Raw genomic sequence first — 15,497 nt, 5'->3', positions numbered from 1 at the left:
CCATAAATGTCCTTCAGTTTCTGGCGGGAATGCTAGCGAATGGCGGCTAGAGCACTTAGATTGTACTTTCCATTGTAAAAGTGGTTAAAGTTGGAAAAAAAATCAACAAAAGAATTTCGTACGCACATTACATTTATGCCTCCATCCCTTTCCTACCGGCTTTGAAGAGTGGATACCGGACCAGAAGGACCTCCAAATGTTACATGAATTAAATGTGAATTAAAGAATCGGTTCCCATTCCCACCAGCTTATGACGGTTGGTTGGTGTAGCGTTCTGTAAACTTCCCCTAAAACCAGACCCAAACTCAACTTGGAGTTTTAAGTCGCTCTCTTTTCCTTGGTCGCTGGAAAAAGTTGATCCTCCAAGGCGAGCTAACCCGTTGCTTAACGGTGCAAGTTCTGCATAGAATTGGTGCAGAATTGCTCCCGTCTAATCCCGGCATAGTTCCATTCGAAGACTGTTGCTGAGGATGTAAGTGATAAAACACACATACACACACGTATGGTACAGTTTTATGCTGCAATACAGAACCTTCAACAGAAGGCAACAGCTCGATGGCCGGTGTCTGCATTCTACTGCGACGAATTTTTATGCATATGACCTCGGTTTCCGACCCGAGCAATCTCCGGCAGGACTTTTTTACTCATTTGTGTCACCCAATTTTCGATGCGCAACAGCCGTCGTACCGCAGAATTTTGCCGGCTCGTAAGAAGAAAAAAAAACAAATTTACTGCCCATAAGTGCGTTTTATGGCCACCGCAATGCTATCGCCAAAGGAAAAACCAGCTCTCATCGCACAAAGGCTAACCTATAAACGATGGAAAAGTTTTCGAATCCGGCCACTATGCTAAATCTATGCTTCTATCCACCCAAGGCCGGGCCAACGAGATCGGTTTTTTAGCCTCTGCAGCAGAACTCGAACCAGGTTCGACTGTACAACGTTACGGCTCAGCAGGAAGTGTGAAATTAATTGCTGCGACACGCGCCACCGAAGCAATCGGGAACCATTTCCCAACAGGCACTTCGAGAAGGAGAGAGAGACATAACCCTGCGCTTTTAGCTACTCTTGACTTTTGCACGGAAATGCTTTCCGAAGGCGATAAATTTTGCTATATGCGTCCCACATTTCGGCCCAGAACGGCCCCAAATCAATGTGTCTCCCGAACTTGCGAGGAAGATTTGTGCGGGCATTTGAATTAATTTGTCACTGTCGTGATTCCTATCGAAACCGACCTTACGATGCTCGCGAACCTTTGGCGAACGTTTCCATTCCAAACGAGCTTGCAAGATTGAGGATATTAAATAATGTTGCTCCAACCACACAATGTTTCGGTTGCCCAACATAATTTCGGTTCCTCTTCTTTGGCGTGGACGCACTTTAAAACGCACCGGGCGGCACAATCTTGGTTAGAATGAATTTGCATTAAAAATAAATTAAGAGCACAACTCCGATGACGTGGCTAACTTTAAACAAATGGAAGCAAAAAAAAAATCGATATCCTTTTCCAGTGATGACAAGACGTTTTTTGTGTGTGTGTGTGTGTGTGTGTGTATTCTCTCCTCCCCCTGCAAGCGTAATCACTAAAAAGCCAACATAAAATTGATGATGATGGATTGATTGATGGATTGGGATCGAGAATCCAATTACCATTTTTGGCGACACACACAGGGACGCGTTCGTCGCGGACAATCGTGGTTGAAAGAGTATCATTTGTCAACGAGAAAAGAACAATTTTCCAAAAATGTTCTAACCTACGGCGGGACAAGGATTGTCGGAACGCCGTTGTGGTGCGCAGGAAGGGAAACGCAATAATTTGTAATGCTCGCCGGGAAACAATAGAACATCCGATGTTCGGCTGTCGGCAGGAATCATTTATCCATCGTTCATCGTGTAGACCCACCGTGGATGGGTAGCAAGTGGAGAGTGCCACCCTACCGGCTGTCGAACCCGCCCGATCAGAGGGAGATTGTGTGGTTGGATGTCATCATTAATGAAACCTCCGGAGCAGGACGGCCGGGGAACATGTTGCTTTCGCAGTGCCAGAGATTGCCGTCCACGCCTTCTCAAGTCCCATCGGCTAATTAATACATCTCACTGGGAACCGATGTTCTCTTGGGGCAGCATCGGGTTTGCCTTGTTTTACTCTGATTGTTATTCCCTGCTCTCGTGCACGCTTGAGTTCACCGTCAATTATTGAGCACGATCCATTTGCAAACGGGCCTTCGATGGCGGCCCGTAAGACCATCCGCGCCCCATAGGTATCGACCTTGGGTCTCACGGGAAGAACATGGACATGATGCAAAGAAAAGGATGCAAACAGACCATTTTAGCAATTAATCATCATCCATCAAACAGTTGCACTGGCACAGAGGGATGGCTAATCTGCTTCTCTATTGCAATCGTTAGTTAAAATGGTGGCAATTAGTAGCACCACAACTAAGCTGCAGCCAAAAGCTGATTGCAAAAATATGGTAGTTGAATTATAAGTAACATCAGAAAGTGCTCTTCAAGTGGGTAAATAAATCCAAAAAAAACATGGAAAAAAGAACGTGACCTTGATGTATGATAGTTTTCTCCTATACCCTAAGGCATAACAAATAAAAATGCAGATATATTGCGCCCAACGTGGGGCTCGAACCCACGACCCTGAGATTAAGAGTCTCATGCTCTACCGACTGAGCTAGCCGGGCTGGTGGGAAGGTGTGATTTTTGAGGTGTTAATTGGTGTTACGTGTAATTCAAAGTCAAGACGAACAAATCAGTGTACATTCTTAGAATCAATTTTTATTCGTTCTTCTAGATCCGCTTCAAAGCTATCTTAAAGTTATAGAAACGAAAACTTAAAATAAGAAATTACATTGAAATAACAAAATAGAGGCCTGCACATTCGATAAGGTTTCATCAAACTGTATGGTTGATAAATAGAACATAAAATTATAATAAATACTTGTCGATAACATTAGATTGCTCCCTTACCAATAATGCTACAGATGTCCTATCTATTCAATGTGTCTTAGAAAATTACCATGGGTAATTGCAACAGGATCACAATACAGCGCACGAAACAATAGATATTTTGTACGAGTAACTTTCGGGCATGGTTATTTCGCGCTTAGGGGATGTCAACTGGCCACCCAGATCCCAACTCACTAGGATTTTTGAGTAAGAATAGGTTAAGTCGCATTTCATTGCCAACGTACGTGAACTATCATGGAAAAAACCCATAGCAAAACCGAGGCGACCATTTAATTTACATCACATTTTATAAAGACTGCTTTAGATAGGTCTTTCCGTCAAAAAACAAATCGTTTCAGAATCTCACACATACAAATGTTTGTGTTCGAATTAATAAATCAACACCCAACTTCCAACGGATTGGAATAACAACTTTAAAGATGTGCACTGGTATACATTTTATTCAAATGCTCTACATTTTGAAATTTTTTTTCTAAGTTGTCACATTACCGGCCTTGTTTTAATTGAATCGGAAGTTGATCAAATGCTGACGTACGCAACCGCTAAAAATAATCACGCGCCCAACGTGGGGCTCGAACCCACGACCCTGAGATTAAGAGTCTCATGCTCTACCGACTGAGCTAGCCGGGCTGGCGGGAAGATGTCAATTTTTAGGTGTGATCCTACATTAACACGTTAACCACCAACCGGATTGTACTGAACTTTCATTTCACGCCACCTCGGTGCAAATTTCAACTCGTTTCACTTATGCCGGACGGGCAGAATGCGTAGAAAAAACATCATAAATACTCCGATGCCAATAGCCAAACTGTCGAAAACTAGTTCAGTTTGTCACAATTGTTGTCCTAGAACATAAATATCAAACCATATGGGTTCACAAGCAGACAGACTGATCGACTTGATGCACCGTCAGTCACCGGCGATAACGTGTTTATTTATAAAACAAAAATGGTGAACAAACAGAATTCATGTAATACATGTAAATATTTAAAATATCAAGGTTTTGTTCATGCGTACAATGATGAAACACAACATCAAAATAATTCCTCTCAATGCTACCGTAAACGCTGCTTCTTGCTATTTTGAAAAGGGATTTTCGCTATCATATCAGTTGGGACATCAGTTGATCAACTGCATATGAATTTAAATACAAACATTGATCAGAAGACTAAAAATAAACACGCCCAACGTGGGGCTCGAACCCACGACCCTGAGATTAAGAGTCTCATGCTCTACCGACTGAGCTAGCCGGGCTGGTGCGGGGTCAGGTTCATAGAGATGTGCTGATCATTGAACCGAACACACGGACAGTGTGAAACAGAAATCAAAACAAAGTGATAACAGTGTACTTTTAGCTTTGCGCCATGCTGGTTGGCCAACCCGAACCAGATTCAATTCCCCACCACATTTCGATCATGGCCAAAGTAACGGTCATGTAGATTTGAATGTAGAAAAAAACGTTTTCCATAAAGCATACATCGAGCTTGCAGTGCAATCAGCATCTGTGAAGTATTCATAAAAATTCGTATTTCCTTCCCCCTTTGCCATACACAACGTAGGGACTCATCAATGGCCCATTCATCATATTTTTTACGCTCTCCCAGGATGTCGATCGGACCCTGGCCATGTGGAAAGTTTTCCCTTCTTTCGATTCCTTTCGATGTTATTCGAGTTATTTCAATTGAATCGGGAGCTGCTTTTGAACTACTAGTCCTTTGCCTTTTTTCGGCCGGCTGTTTATGTTGTTTTGTGATCATTTCGAACCCCCCCAAGCCAGGGCCCAGAATGGAAGGGTTTTTTTATGTCAGCTTTTCCGGCAAAATAAAGAAAAAACAGAAATATGAAGAAGCAAACCAGGCCAGAAGAAACTGCGCGGAATTGGAGTCTTATGATGGATTTATGCTTCAACCATAGCATCCAGCTCTCCCTGTTGGTTTCCCCTCACAAACGAATGGCTTCCATTGGCTGCTGAAAATTCGTTTGGCCTTGGCTCATTCGAATCGTCGCTGTTCCCGTTTCTAGTTCGGGTCATTTTCCGTCACAATTTTCCACCCAATAATATTACCCCGGTGGTGTAAAAACAGTTCCCAAGGCATTGTTCATTTTTTTCTAAGCACACCACTTGCCTTTCTCTGGAATATTCTTCAGAAAATCAACCACTCAGCGCACGGTTGTCCTTTTCGATGTTGTAGTGTAGAGTCATAGGAATCTTGTCTTTTCGTGCAGCTTCTCCTAAAGCGATGATTTATTGACGTTCCGCATTCGTGTTCTCCAAGATGTAGCCCTAACACCGTAGGGCAGGAGCTACGCTGCCGGCGGTCAAACCAATTACCAATGCCAGCCACATCGCGCACGGAATGTTTTATTGGAAATTTGTAGCCTTTCCTTTTGCGCAAAGAATCAATAAAAAGCTAAATTATCCCAGCCACTCATCATTCCGGTTTCGTTCGGTGTACAATTAAATTCATCTAATGAATTTAAAACGAATCAGTTGTTTAACGATGGTTTTTTATCTTGCATTCCTTATGGCATGTTTCAAAACGGGTGCAAGAATAAACGAACCAGGAAAAGATCTTATCGAAACAGAAACGTCATTACGAATCGGCACCTCAAGCTTAAGATTTTAACTTTCAAGCACTTTCCAAGAAGCCATCACAAAAGAATAAACACACGAGGATCCCGTCATCGCCTCTCGATGATTCAACTTTTTTGCTCATTCATTTTCCACACTTCCTGTTGGCAACATTTTCTTTCATTAGTTAACTTTTCCTTCGCTTATACTGAGCACAACGAAAGCATTCCGGTACACGCATCGCTGACATTTTTCGTGATCTATATTCGCACAACTCACGCTTTACCGGCGTTGTATGTGTGTGTATGTTTACGTCAGTTCCCTCTTTTCCGTTGTGTTGTGAACACGAAAAGCCACTTCCGGCTGACTCCGGCTTGTGTGCTGTGTTTCCGGTGTTAGGGCCGGCCGGAGTTTCGATGGCTCAATTTTTGTTCACGTCAGTGCAAGCCCGTTTCTTTGCCTTTTGAAAAAGTTGGCCTAAAAGAACCCGGCGGTCGAAAAAAAAAGCGACTCTGGAACACGAATCAATGGATAGTCATTGAAGAGTGTTCCGTCGAACGATCGCCACGATCGGAAGGGTGAGTTGGTTGCTAGTTTTTCCGCTGGTTCAGAATGGTAGGGGCAATCACGGACGACCCCAACGCACAACCGTGTGATAAGCCATATCGGAAAGTTTAAGCCTTCGCGTTCCATCAAATTTCAGGGTGACAATCGGACCATGAAATGAAGAATCACAGGAAAAGAACTTGGTGTGAGGAGATAACACAAACAAACACACACACGAAATCAGTAGCAAAATTTCAAGCGAAAGCTTTTCGTGTTATTTATTGTAATCGTTTCTGTCGGTTCGCTCCGTCAGGACCATTTTTTTACTCTTCCTCTCTCCTCACTCAACCATGGCAAAAATCCAATCATTTCGTTTGAAAGGAGAACAATCCGGTAGAGATTTCGTACGTCCTTTTCCATTTCAAGTTCACTCATCACCCTCATCGGGGGTTGGAAAAGTGGAATCTGGGAAGCTAGCGGGGCACCAAAAAGGTGCCCTTGATTTTATGAAGATAAACTCACACAATGAGACCCTTCATTTTGGACACGATCTTATTTTGGAAGCACTACACACAATGGCAAACAAAATTTCCCATCCAAACACTCCAAAAAGAGACCAATCTTGACCGGAAAATGGAGACAACAAAAAATGGTAAACGAACACAAATCAAACAGTCATCCATCAACGGTGGGAGGGAGAGGGTGTGGGAGGGTAGTGGTAAAAACCACACAGACCGCAAACACAACGAACGACATGCCGGTTGATGATAAAAATAATTTGCGAAATAAAGTTGATGAACAATTTTCTCAATTTTCTCTTCCTTCTGGGTACCCGCCGTGTAGCGTATTGACAGTTTCCTTCGACATATCCGTCTGTCGATGTCCGGTACTGCACTTCTCTCCTCCTCCTCCCTCCCTTCTTCATCCCTTCAGAGTCATATTTGTTTAGCCACCGGAAGTGGCATGTTTTGTGCTGCCCGTCGTGCGCGTCCAGCAACAACGTGGGAAGAAATGTGATGGACTAGGAAGAAAAGTCACAAAAGACACACACAAAGACATACCATCACTCCCTTCCCTCACCATTTTGCGATTGGTTCACTTCCGGTGACGTTCGGAATGGAGACAAAAATTGAGCTTGTTTCTGTCTGCGCTTACACATCCGTTCGATGGCAGGATGGTGGGTGGGGCTCTATGGATGCTTGCTTTTTTGAAAGCTCTTTCCGGAAAAACTCGCTAGGACAAACTTCGGGCCAAAGTTTGCCCTCGGTAAGTGATTTTATTTCCGATTTATTGACACTTTTGTCAAGAGAAGGTGAACAGACGGGGTGTGGCCCCTGTGTGCGGCCGGAGTCGTCCCACCCAGCATCCTCCCATTTGTTTTTCTTTATTTCTAGCAGGGTGAGAAAATGGGGATGACCTGACGAGCGGAAGTTCATTGACTCAATTTTGGTTTCGCAAAGTTTAGAGAAGCCATTTTGATGGAAACCCACGAAGTTCGTTCGCTTCGAGGGTGGGTAGAAAATGATGAATTTTCCTTCATTATCTCCAAACTTACCACTTCTCGTGCAAAGTGCGTGCTTAAGTATGGGTAATTAAATCGTTAGTGGCAAAATTATTCGCTCAACTTATTCGGGCTCGAGGGCCGCGATTCCGTGAGCTTTTGGTTGTATTTCGATTACTCACTCAGCTCCGCGCCGCGGAAGTGCCCGCGGATAATTTATTGTGATTCACTTTTTCTGCCATCAAAACTTTTCCCGTTCCCGCTGTGACTGAGTGTCGAAATAATGACTTCTTTTCCTAGGTTGTCCAGGGAGGAAATTCAACAGACTTGACCAATGCTTTTGGTTTATTAAAATTTATTTTGGTGAATTAAAAAAAAAAGTTTTCAATTTTAATAAAAAATTGAACAATTTAAAAAATGAAATGTCTTGTCATAGCTCTCGATGTCTAGTGAATTGCGGGAAGAAATAAAACTACGTAATCGATAGTGAAAATGAGTTCCCTCCGGTTGCTTGTTCACACAATTCCTGAACAAACTTCCTCGACGGCAGATTACGAGTTCTTTCACACTGAAGGATCGTACAGCACAGAAAGAACTATGTTTTTTTTTCCAAAATGGCTTCTGCTTCTGCTTTTCTTTCATTGAAACCATCCTCCCCTTACATACACTCGCACCCACTCACAAGAGAGAAAAAAAAAACCCGAGAAAAGCCAGATCTAGCATTTCATTTTCTTCTACGTCAGCGTGTTTGTGGGTGAACGCTTTAATGGGCTATTTTTGGTACGAGGCTGCCTCTGGCGTGGACTCCTCTAGACGCAACTTGCCTCATTTCCACGCCGCATTCGATTTCCTGCCGATGGGGACCCGCGGAACGAACATCGGCTGGCCATCGGATCATTGGATGCGGTAGCTTTTGCTCCATGGGTTGATGGCTTGCATTATGGCGTGTCAGTAAAGGATGATTTATTGAATTGCCTTCGGGGGGGAAAGAGGAGAGTGGGAGGAGAGAATATCCGTTGTTTGCGGACGACAAACGGATTCTGTAGTTGTCGAGGAAAGGGAAGGAAAATATTATTCCACCATCGAGAAGAAGCGAAGAGTTTGATTTGAGATTGGTTAACCGTTTCTACTTTCCGTTGGCCCTTTCGATAGGGGGATGAGCTTTACCGTGCTTGACATAAAATATTCCCAAAGCTACAGGAAGCGGAATACATTTTCCCAAAGAGCTCACTTTACTTACTCACCTTTGAACCAACATCACTACCAAGGCAAAGCTTAAGCGACGGCTAGACACAGCGGTATTCGCACGAATATTCCCGCCGTCCAGCGGGAATCCCGCTGGACGACGGGAAACTCCATATGAAAAAAACGGATTTCGTTCCCGCTATGTTTAAAAAACGCGAAACTACGACCCGGCGGGAACGGACGCATTTGCTTAATTGAAACGTTTCATGAAAAGTTTCATTCGCTTGCTACAACAACGTCGGTATGGGCAACGTATATGGATGCGGCCGATGTTGTTGGAGAGAAACCAAAATGCGAGTAGTCTTCGACGCAAAATTTTGGAGGAGGAACTCAACAACACCATTCATAAACTTTATATTTGATAATGACTCACAATTCCACTTTTACCTGCCGCCAATTTAGATCACGTAAACAAACTAAAACGTAAACAAAGCTTCACTTTGACAGATCGGACGAATAAGCTCGTTCCCGCTGGATATTTTGTCGAATCTGGGCTACTTTTTCCCGTTCCCGCCACCGGGAATTCCAGGCAAGTTTAAACAGCGGTTTAGAAAGCCTTGCATGAACCGATAAGCACCGCTCTTTCATCCGCTTGTTTGCGGCCTTCCGGCATGATAATGATTTGCTTTCGTTTCTGTGGTCACATCAACAGTTGTATCGGGGGGCAGCACCAACAAAAAAAGGACGATGTCCGAGGGCAGAACGATGCTCTTTTCATGACAAACGACAATCCGATGGTTCTAGCGTTTCTATCGTACCAAAAAAGGACACCAATCATCACTGCGTCGTATCGTACTGACGCCAGAAAACGCGAGAGTCCAATGTGTGGGTTCGTCAATAGAGCGGCCCGACTATTGGCCTGCCCGGGAAAATCGGAAACAATCGTGCAGCACAATCAGTGCATCGCGCGAAGCAACAAATAGTGAGCTTCGCGAATCTGTGCTTCAGGCGTTCTGGAATGAAGTATGACATCCCCAAAGGTTCACACGCCGTTCGATGAAATCCTGCGCTTGATTCAAGTGTTGGCACCTCTTTGCTGACACGTTGCCAAACAACCCGGCACAACGTTGATGTGTGGGGCAATTCTTCTCCTTTCCATAGAATGATAGAAACACACTAATCTCACATTAGGTTTTTGGTTTACTGTTGCTTGAAAATTGTAGTTCTAGTTTACCATTAAAGAGATTTTCATACCCCAATTTTTGAACGCATTACTTGAAAGGCATTTTTTAATTTTTTTTACATAAATGTTGGGTCGAGATGATAGAAACATGTTTAGAGATTTAAAAGGACGAGGAGAGTGATGTACGTGGCTCATAAAAAGCCAAAAAAAATTGCAATGAAATACAATAAATGTTGGCATTCTTTGCTTAATTTAAGCAAACTTAGCACATTATTTCAAAACGGGTTTGAACGCTGTAGTTATAAAATTATTTCAGCTTTGGAACTTGCCTGTAGTGATAATTTATGCTTGTTTATATATATTGAAAGAGAAAATAATGTATCTTCCTTGCTCGTTGAATAAGCGATCAAACTGTGTGTTAGAAGATAAGAATGCTTCTTTAAGGACTCAATTCACCGGTTAGTTGTAGGCAAAAAACCATCTAACCTTCACATTGTACCCACACCTTTTAGAGGTTTGTGTAGCTATTCCAAGGACTGAGTTTGCGGTACACAATTTGCATCACTGTTGACACCGCCATTTTGCATTTTATTCTCCGTCAAAGTCGTCACGTTTACGTTTGACCGGCAAGAAATGCGTCGCCCAAGCAAAAGCCGTCAACACGCTCCCACAATAGGGCACACTCCGGTGACATCCCCCGGAGGGTCGTTTGGCCATCTCCAGCGCGGCCCATCATCATCAGTCGTTCATTGCCGCGCCGACGTCGTCCCGGCATACTCCGTTTTACTCCGTTTGGGGGCCGTTGGACGGCTCGAAGATTTCCCCCGAGAAAGCGGTGCCGCTTTTCCGCGGACGTTGTCGTGCTTACCGAGAAAAAGTGGGTGAACGGGGGGAGGGCGGGGGGTGCACAGAAAAATGGACGCCGTCATTTAACATCAACCCGTCGACAATCATCCGTCGTCCCGGCGCGGATCTTATGTGCTGAGAAGTAAGCAAAGAAAAATGTAAATAAAAAGGCCATCTGTATGTTGGTACAATGCAATGCAGATAACAAACGGCATATCGAGGGGAAAGTCCGCACCAGTGTTGGGCTCGGAAGGAGGAAAAGTTATGTCATAATTTGTATTCGTTCCAAATTTTCCTACTATACAAACTTTTGCATTCTCCTTACGCCTTTCAGGCTGTGTCCAAGGGGAAAGGAAGTTTTGTCGGAAGTAGTAACGGAAGGATGTTGATGGGCTCTGATGCATGATCAGGACAGTCCATTAGACAATCGACTTTAATATAATGCCATATTTTAGTGACAGGATTTGAATTTAGTGATTCATTTGAATTTTTGGCGAAATAATTTTTGAAGTTATTTATGTCAACTTGAAATTTCAGTAAAAAAAACTTCTGAGCTTAAAACAACAATACACCAAATCCTCGCTCCTTTTCGATATTACTTTTTCTTGTCCCGAACGGTCGCCATTGCGACCATCTTAAAGGGCCCCAAAGGTATTCAAACCGATAGCGGCTTCCGGAGAACTAAGATGGCGCCGCGCTTAGTCGTTGCACGTGTATTTGCGAAGTGGCCTTCAAAAGCGTTTCGGGAGCCGAACGGTTGCTCTTTCCTGATACCACATCCCATTGTGTTTAAGTATATGTATGTGTTCGTGTGTGCCAAACAACAATTCCGAAGTCGACTGAAGATTTAAGGACTCTCCTGGTAATGGCCTTTGCGAGAGGCCTCGCCTTCTTTTTTTTATTTTTATGATACTCTGCATCGACTACGGTTTGTGCGGAAGCATGTGCGGTTTATGGTAATGGTTTATTTTACTTTATTTTTTCCTTTTCGTTATTGCCTACTCGATGGAACATTTCACGCATATGTCGCCTTCATGCGTCCGTATGCACGTTGTTATGTTTTATTCGTTTCCAATCTTGGGTTTCCTCGCGCGACGCTTTCGTTTGATATGGACCAGGGATTTCCTAAGTAAAACCGTCACCTCCGAGCAAATGGCTTTGCTGGCTGCAGAGCGCAATTTGCTGCACAATGCGACGCATCCGAACACTAATGAGTACTGCAGTATCTCTCTCGTGGCGACTGACCTCGGCCTCCATTAGGCGACTTCCATCCTCTGACCAGTTGGCACTATGCCACGACCAGCTGGAGACAAAAAAATAGGCCAAAAGGGGACGACCCTCGAAAAAGACACAGCAATTGAGCAAGCAGTAGGCTTCGATCCAAGGGCAGCTTGGATACAAAAGAGTACGTTCAAAAAACACATTCATCTCAGAATGGCCTTTCCGATGACGACAGCATTGGACTTGTCCCTGTCCGTGCTGCAGGAAAGTATAAAAATTAGTCCAAACAATTATATCGAACCGAAGCGACATTGGGGAAGGAGCAAATCTGACCAACACAGCAATAACTGGCACTTCTTGCAAACGGTGCCAACGCGAGTGGCGAAACGCCGTACCAAGGAAAGAGTGGCACCTTGTTGTTTTATTAAGCAAAAGCTAGTGGCACAACGTATAACGCCGGAGCAAGGTGAGAAAATCGTCGGGAAAGGCATCGTAGTGGAATGAAAATTCAATTATGTGTAAACAGATTAGAACGGAATGAACGAATTCGCAACACCCTACCTACCATTTTCATACCTTGCCGGCCACCAACACAGCACACGACGCAGAATATAAAGCTGATTGCTTTCGCGAGAAAAAGCTTACCCTGCTGCACCCCACGCCAAGGAAATCGGCTAAGGATAAGTTTGAGTGAAGCGCAAATTACGTCCATTTTAATCCGGATTCATTATTCAAAATTATCTTCCCGCCTGAGGCAAAAACTCCGCCCGTCAGATTGATAATCCACCGTCCGGTTCGATAATAATTCATTCAACCTGTTCAAAACGCTTGCTTAAGCTTGCGTCTTACGGCTTGAGGCAGGTTTCTTTCCTTTTTTCACTAATATTCGGTTCGCGTTGTTCGGCTCCCTTCGGTAGGGAAACTGCTCCCTATCGCCTACTTTTCTGTCACGCAGCGTATAGAAGAAAAACGACATTTTCCGTCCAACACGATGGATTAAATTAACCCTCTCGGAGTTCAACATCACACTCGTCGGGAGTTTAGGTGCTTGACGGTGTTGGTTTTTTTCTGTTCTTGCTTCCTAGAATGCTTTTTCCTAGTGTCCGGGAGGAAAGCAGAAACCGATCCCACGGAGAAAGCCCGCCACGGGACGGGCTGGGCTTTTCATCCCACGATCATCCAGATAAACTGGACGCCGGAATCTGCCATCCTTTCGGCGTTGGGAAAGTGTGATGAAAGGATGTAATTTCTTTGCTTCAAAGGCAGCCATGGGTCCTAAGGCACGATCCGTGCGTTCATTCAACTTCAAGGTTCCCTCCCAACTTCTCTCGTTTGCACAATACACAAACACACACACACACACACACACACACACACACACACACACACACACACATCGGCGCACGGACAGCAACCAACACTTCCGTGACGGGTCGGACCCAAAGCTACTCTTTCACGCTACACACGCCTTCGGGGTGAAAGAAAACCGAAAGAAAGTAATCTTTTACCAACCTTCCACACACACACACACCCCAGGACACAGGAGTAGCGGAAGTGTTGGAACAGGATTATGTCGCTTCAGGCGCCAACACATAACACCCAAGCGGACGAAGCGAAACAAACGAGCGAACGAACGAACGAACTAACGCCAGAGACCGTCCAGTTAAATGTGGCTTACGGTTGCCCACTCCGGCCCACTCCGTGAACCTTGGGGGTAGAACCAACCCGTCGATCCTTGCTACCCCCACTTCCCGAGGCCGAAGCACGGAAGGGCACGTTTGTGCGTGAAAAGAAAATCTCCATCTGCAAACCTCAGCCCGAAGGAAACCCCTATCCCCCACAAACCGAAGGACGGAACGGAGGCCAACTCGTTCGAAACGCACACCGGATCATACCGGAACAACCGTTTTCGCACGCGCGAAGAGTTTTGATATGGAATCCTTTCCGTGGCAAGCGACCTCTGAATCGAAAACGGAATAAGAAACGATGCGGCAAAAGGGGTTTTTACAGCTGTCCATACTATTCAATCGCAGTTTGTGCCGAGCTTTTTACATTCTCGTATAACCTAACCTTGCTTACTTCGCCTCGCTTGGGCGAAGTTTTCTTCCGGGTTAATTTTCTATTTATCAAAGCGCTGGGGGGCATGTTGGTGGTTGTGATGTTGTGAAGGCGGATTTCAAAATGAAGAAATTCATTAAATTAGTCCCATCCGGCCGTTGGTGGTGGTGGTGTGGCGGGTGGTAGAAAAATCGCCTTAGAATTAACTCCCCCCTTTATTTATGCTGAAAAATTGATTATAAATCAGTCGTATCTGGGTCCCGGGTTTGGGAGGGTTGTGCCGAAGGGGCGACAGTGTGGTCCATGGGAAGAGGATTCTTTGATAGAAACCGACCAAAAATCAACTACAACGGACAATCTTTCCGCCAACGGAACACAATGCTGCTCGGAGTACGTTCCCGTTTGATCAACAGTCAGTTTTAATTAAACCCTCGTCACGTTGAAATTGTGCTTCTGCCTCCCATCAGTATTGTAATGTGGCTTTTTCTTTTTTATTCTACTTTTAGATTCCATATAAAAACGCAAGCATATCCAGCAGAAGTGAAAACAACGTCAACCACCACACACATTACAACTGGTACCGTCAGCGTTCTTTGAGGCACGGCCAAAATTAAACGATACGGAAAAAGAAGGACCATCCAATTTGACACTTCGCATCGGAAAGGGTCGCAATTTACCGCTCGTTTTTTTTATTTCACGCCCGACAAATCCGTCAAGTGGCGCACCATGGTAACTAGCGACGATAGCACCGTACAAACCCCGGCCGAACCAAAGACGGGTCAGCAGCAACAACCCACCGGCACGATGGACACGACGGCAACCGAACCACCGAGCCGGAAGCTGGGTGGATTTGAGTTCTACGAGAAAATTTTGCGCTCGCCCCGCTACGTCGTCGCCCCGATGGTGGACGCGAGTGAGCTGGCCTGGCGTCTGTTGAGCCGCCGGCACGGGGCCCAGCTCTGCTACTCCCCAATGTTCCACAGCAGCTGCTTCTCGAAGGACCCGAAGTATCGGAAAGATTCGCTGCAAACGTGTCCGGAAGATCGACCGCTTATTATTCAGGTATCCAAGAACTGTTCGCCTTCGGTTTACTGCGCATCGTCCCGATACGAACGATGGAGAAACGGTTAATTAAAATGTTGACATTTAATTACACGCGGCAGTGTCACGCGGCTCACGGGTGTCCTGCTGCTTCTGCTGCTTGTTCAGCTTAACCCTTGGCACGTGATGCTATTTTTAACTGAAAAATCATCTCCATTGGTTTCGTGGGGCTTGCTTCTTTCCCTTTATTCGTTCGCGAACCGTTCCGTTGCGAACGTTCATCTCGTGTCCCGTGTTAACTTAGTTTTCATTTATGTTTCCCTTTTTTTTTAGTTCTGCGGCAACGATCCGAAGATTATGCTCGAG

The 15,497-nt window shown here is 44.8% G+C and overlaps 1 protein-coding gene and 3 non-coding genes across 5 annotated transcripts in view; 1 reads left to right on the top strand and 3 right to left on the bottom strand.

The window, feature by feature from the left end:
• Window positions 1-15,497, top strand: part of LOC131261950 (tRNA-dihydrouridine(16/17) synthase [NAD(P)(+)]-like) — an 80,435-nt gene that overhangs the window by 60,121 nt on the left and 4,817 nt on the right. Inside the window, exons 3-4 of one of the 2 annotated variants that reach the window (XM_058263824.1) lie at window positions 14,597-15,152; window positions 15,465-15,497. The exon at window positions 15,465-15,497 is cut by the window's right edge and continues 127 nt beyond it. In XM_058263824.1, coding sequence (XP_058119807.1) covers window positions 14,817-15,152; window positions 15,465-15,497 — 369 coding nt within the window. In that variant the 5' untranslated portion in view covers window positions 14,597-14,816. Of the gene's footprint in view, window positions 1-14,596; window positions 15,153-15,464 lie in introns of those variants that run through there. The other variant, XM_058263825.1, reaches the window with a different exon arrangement.
• On the bottom strand, window positions 2,620-2,692 carry Trnak-cuu (transfer RNA lysine (anticodon CUU)). Its single transcript has one exon. It is a non-coding gene; the product is annotated as a tRNA-Lys (tRNA).
• Trnak-cuu (transfer RNA lysine (anticodon CUU)) lies at window positions 3,536-3,608 on the bottom strand. Its single transcript has one exon. It is a non-coding gene; the product is annotated as a tRNA-Lys (tRNA).
• Trnak-cuu (transfer RNA lysine (anticodon CUU)) lies at window positions 4,160-4,232 on the bottom strand. The gene has a single exon. It is a non-coding gene; the product is annotated as a tRNA-Lys (tRNA).

This window comes from Anopheles coustani, chromosome 2, assembly GCF_943734705.1.
Source record: "Anopheles coustani chromosome 2, idAnoCousDA_361_x.2, whole genome shotgun sequence".
Lineage (NCBI taxonomy): Eukaryota > Metazoa > Arthropoda > Insecta > Diptera > Culicidae > Anopheles > Anopheles coustani.
The sequence above is the reverse complement of the archived record's forward strand: the minus strand, read 5'-3'. Positions and strand labels throughout refer to the sequence as shown.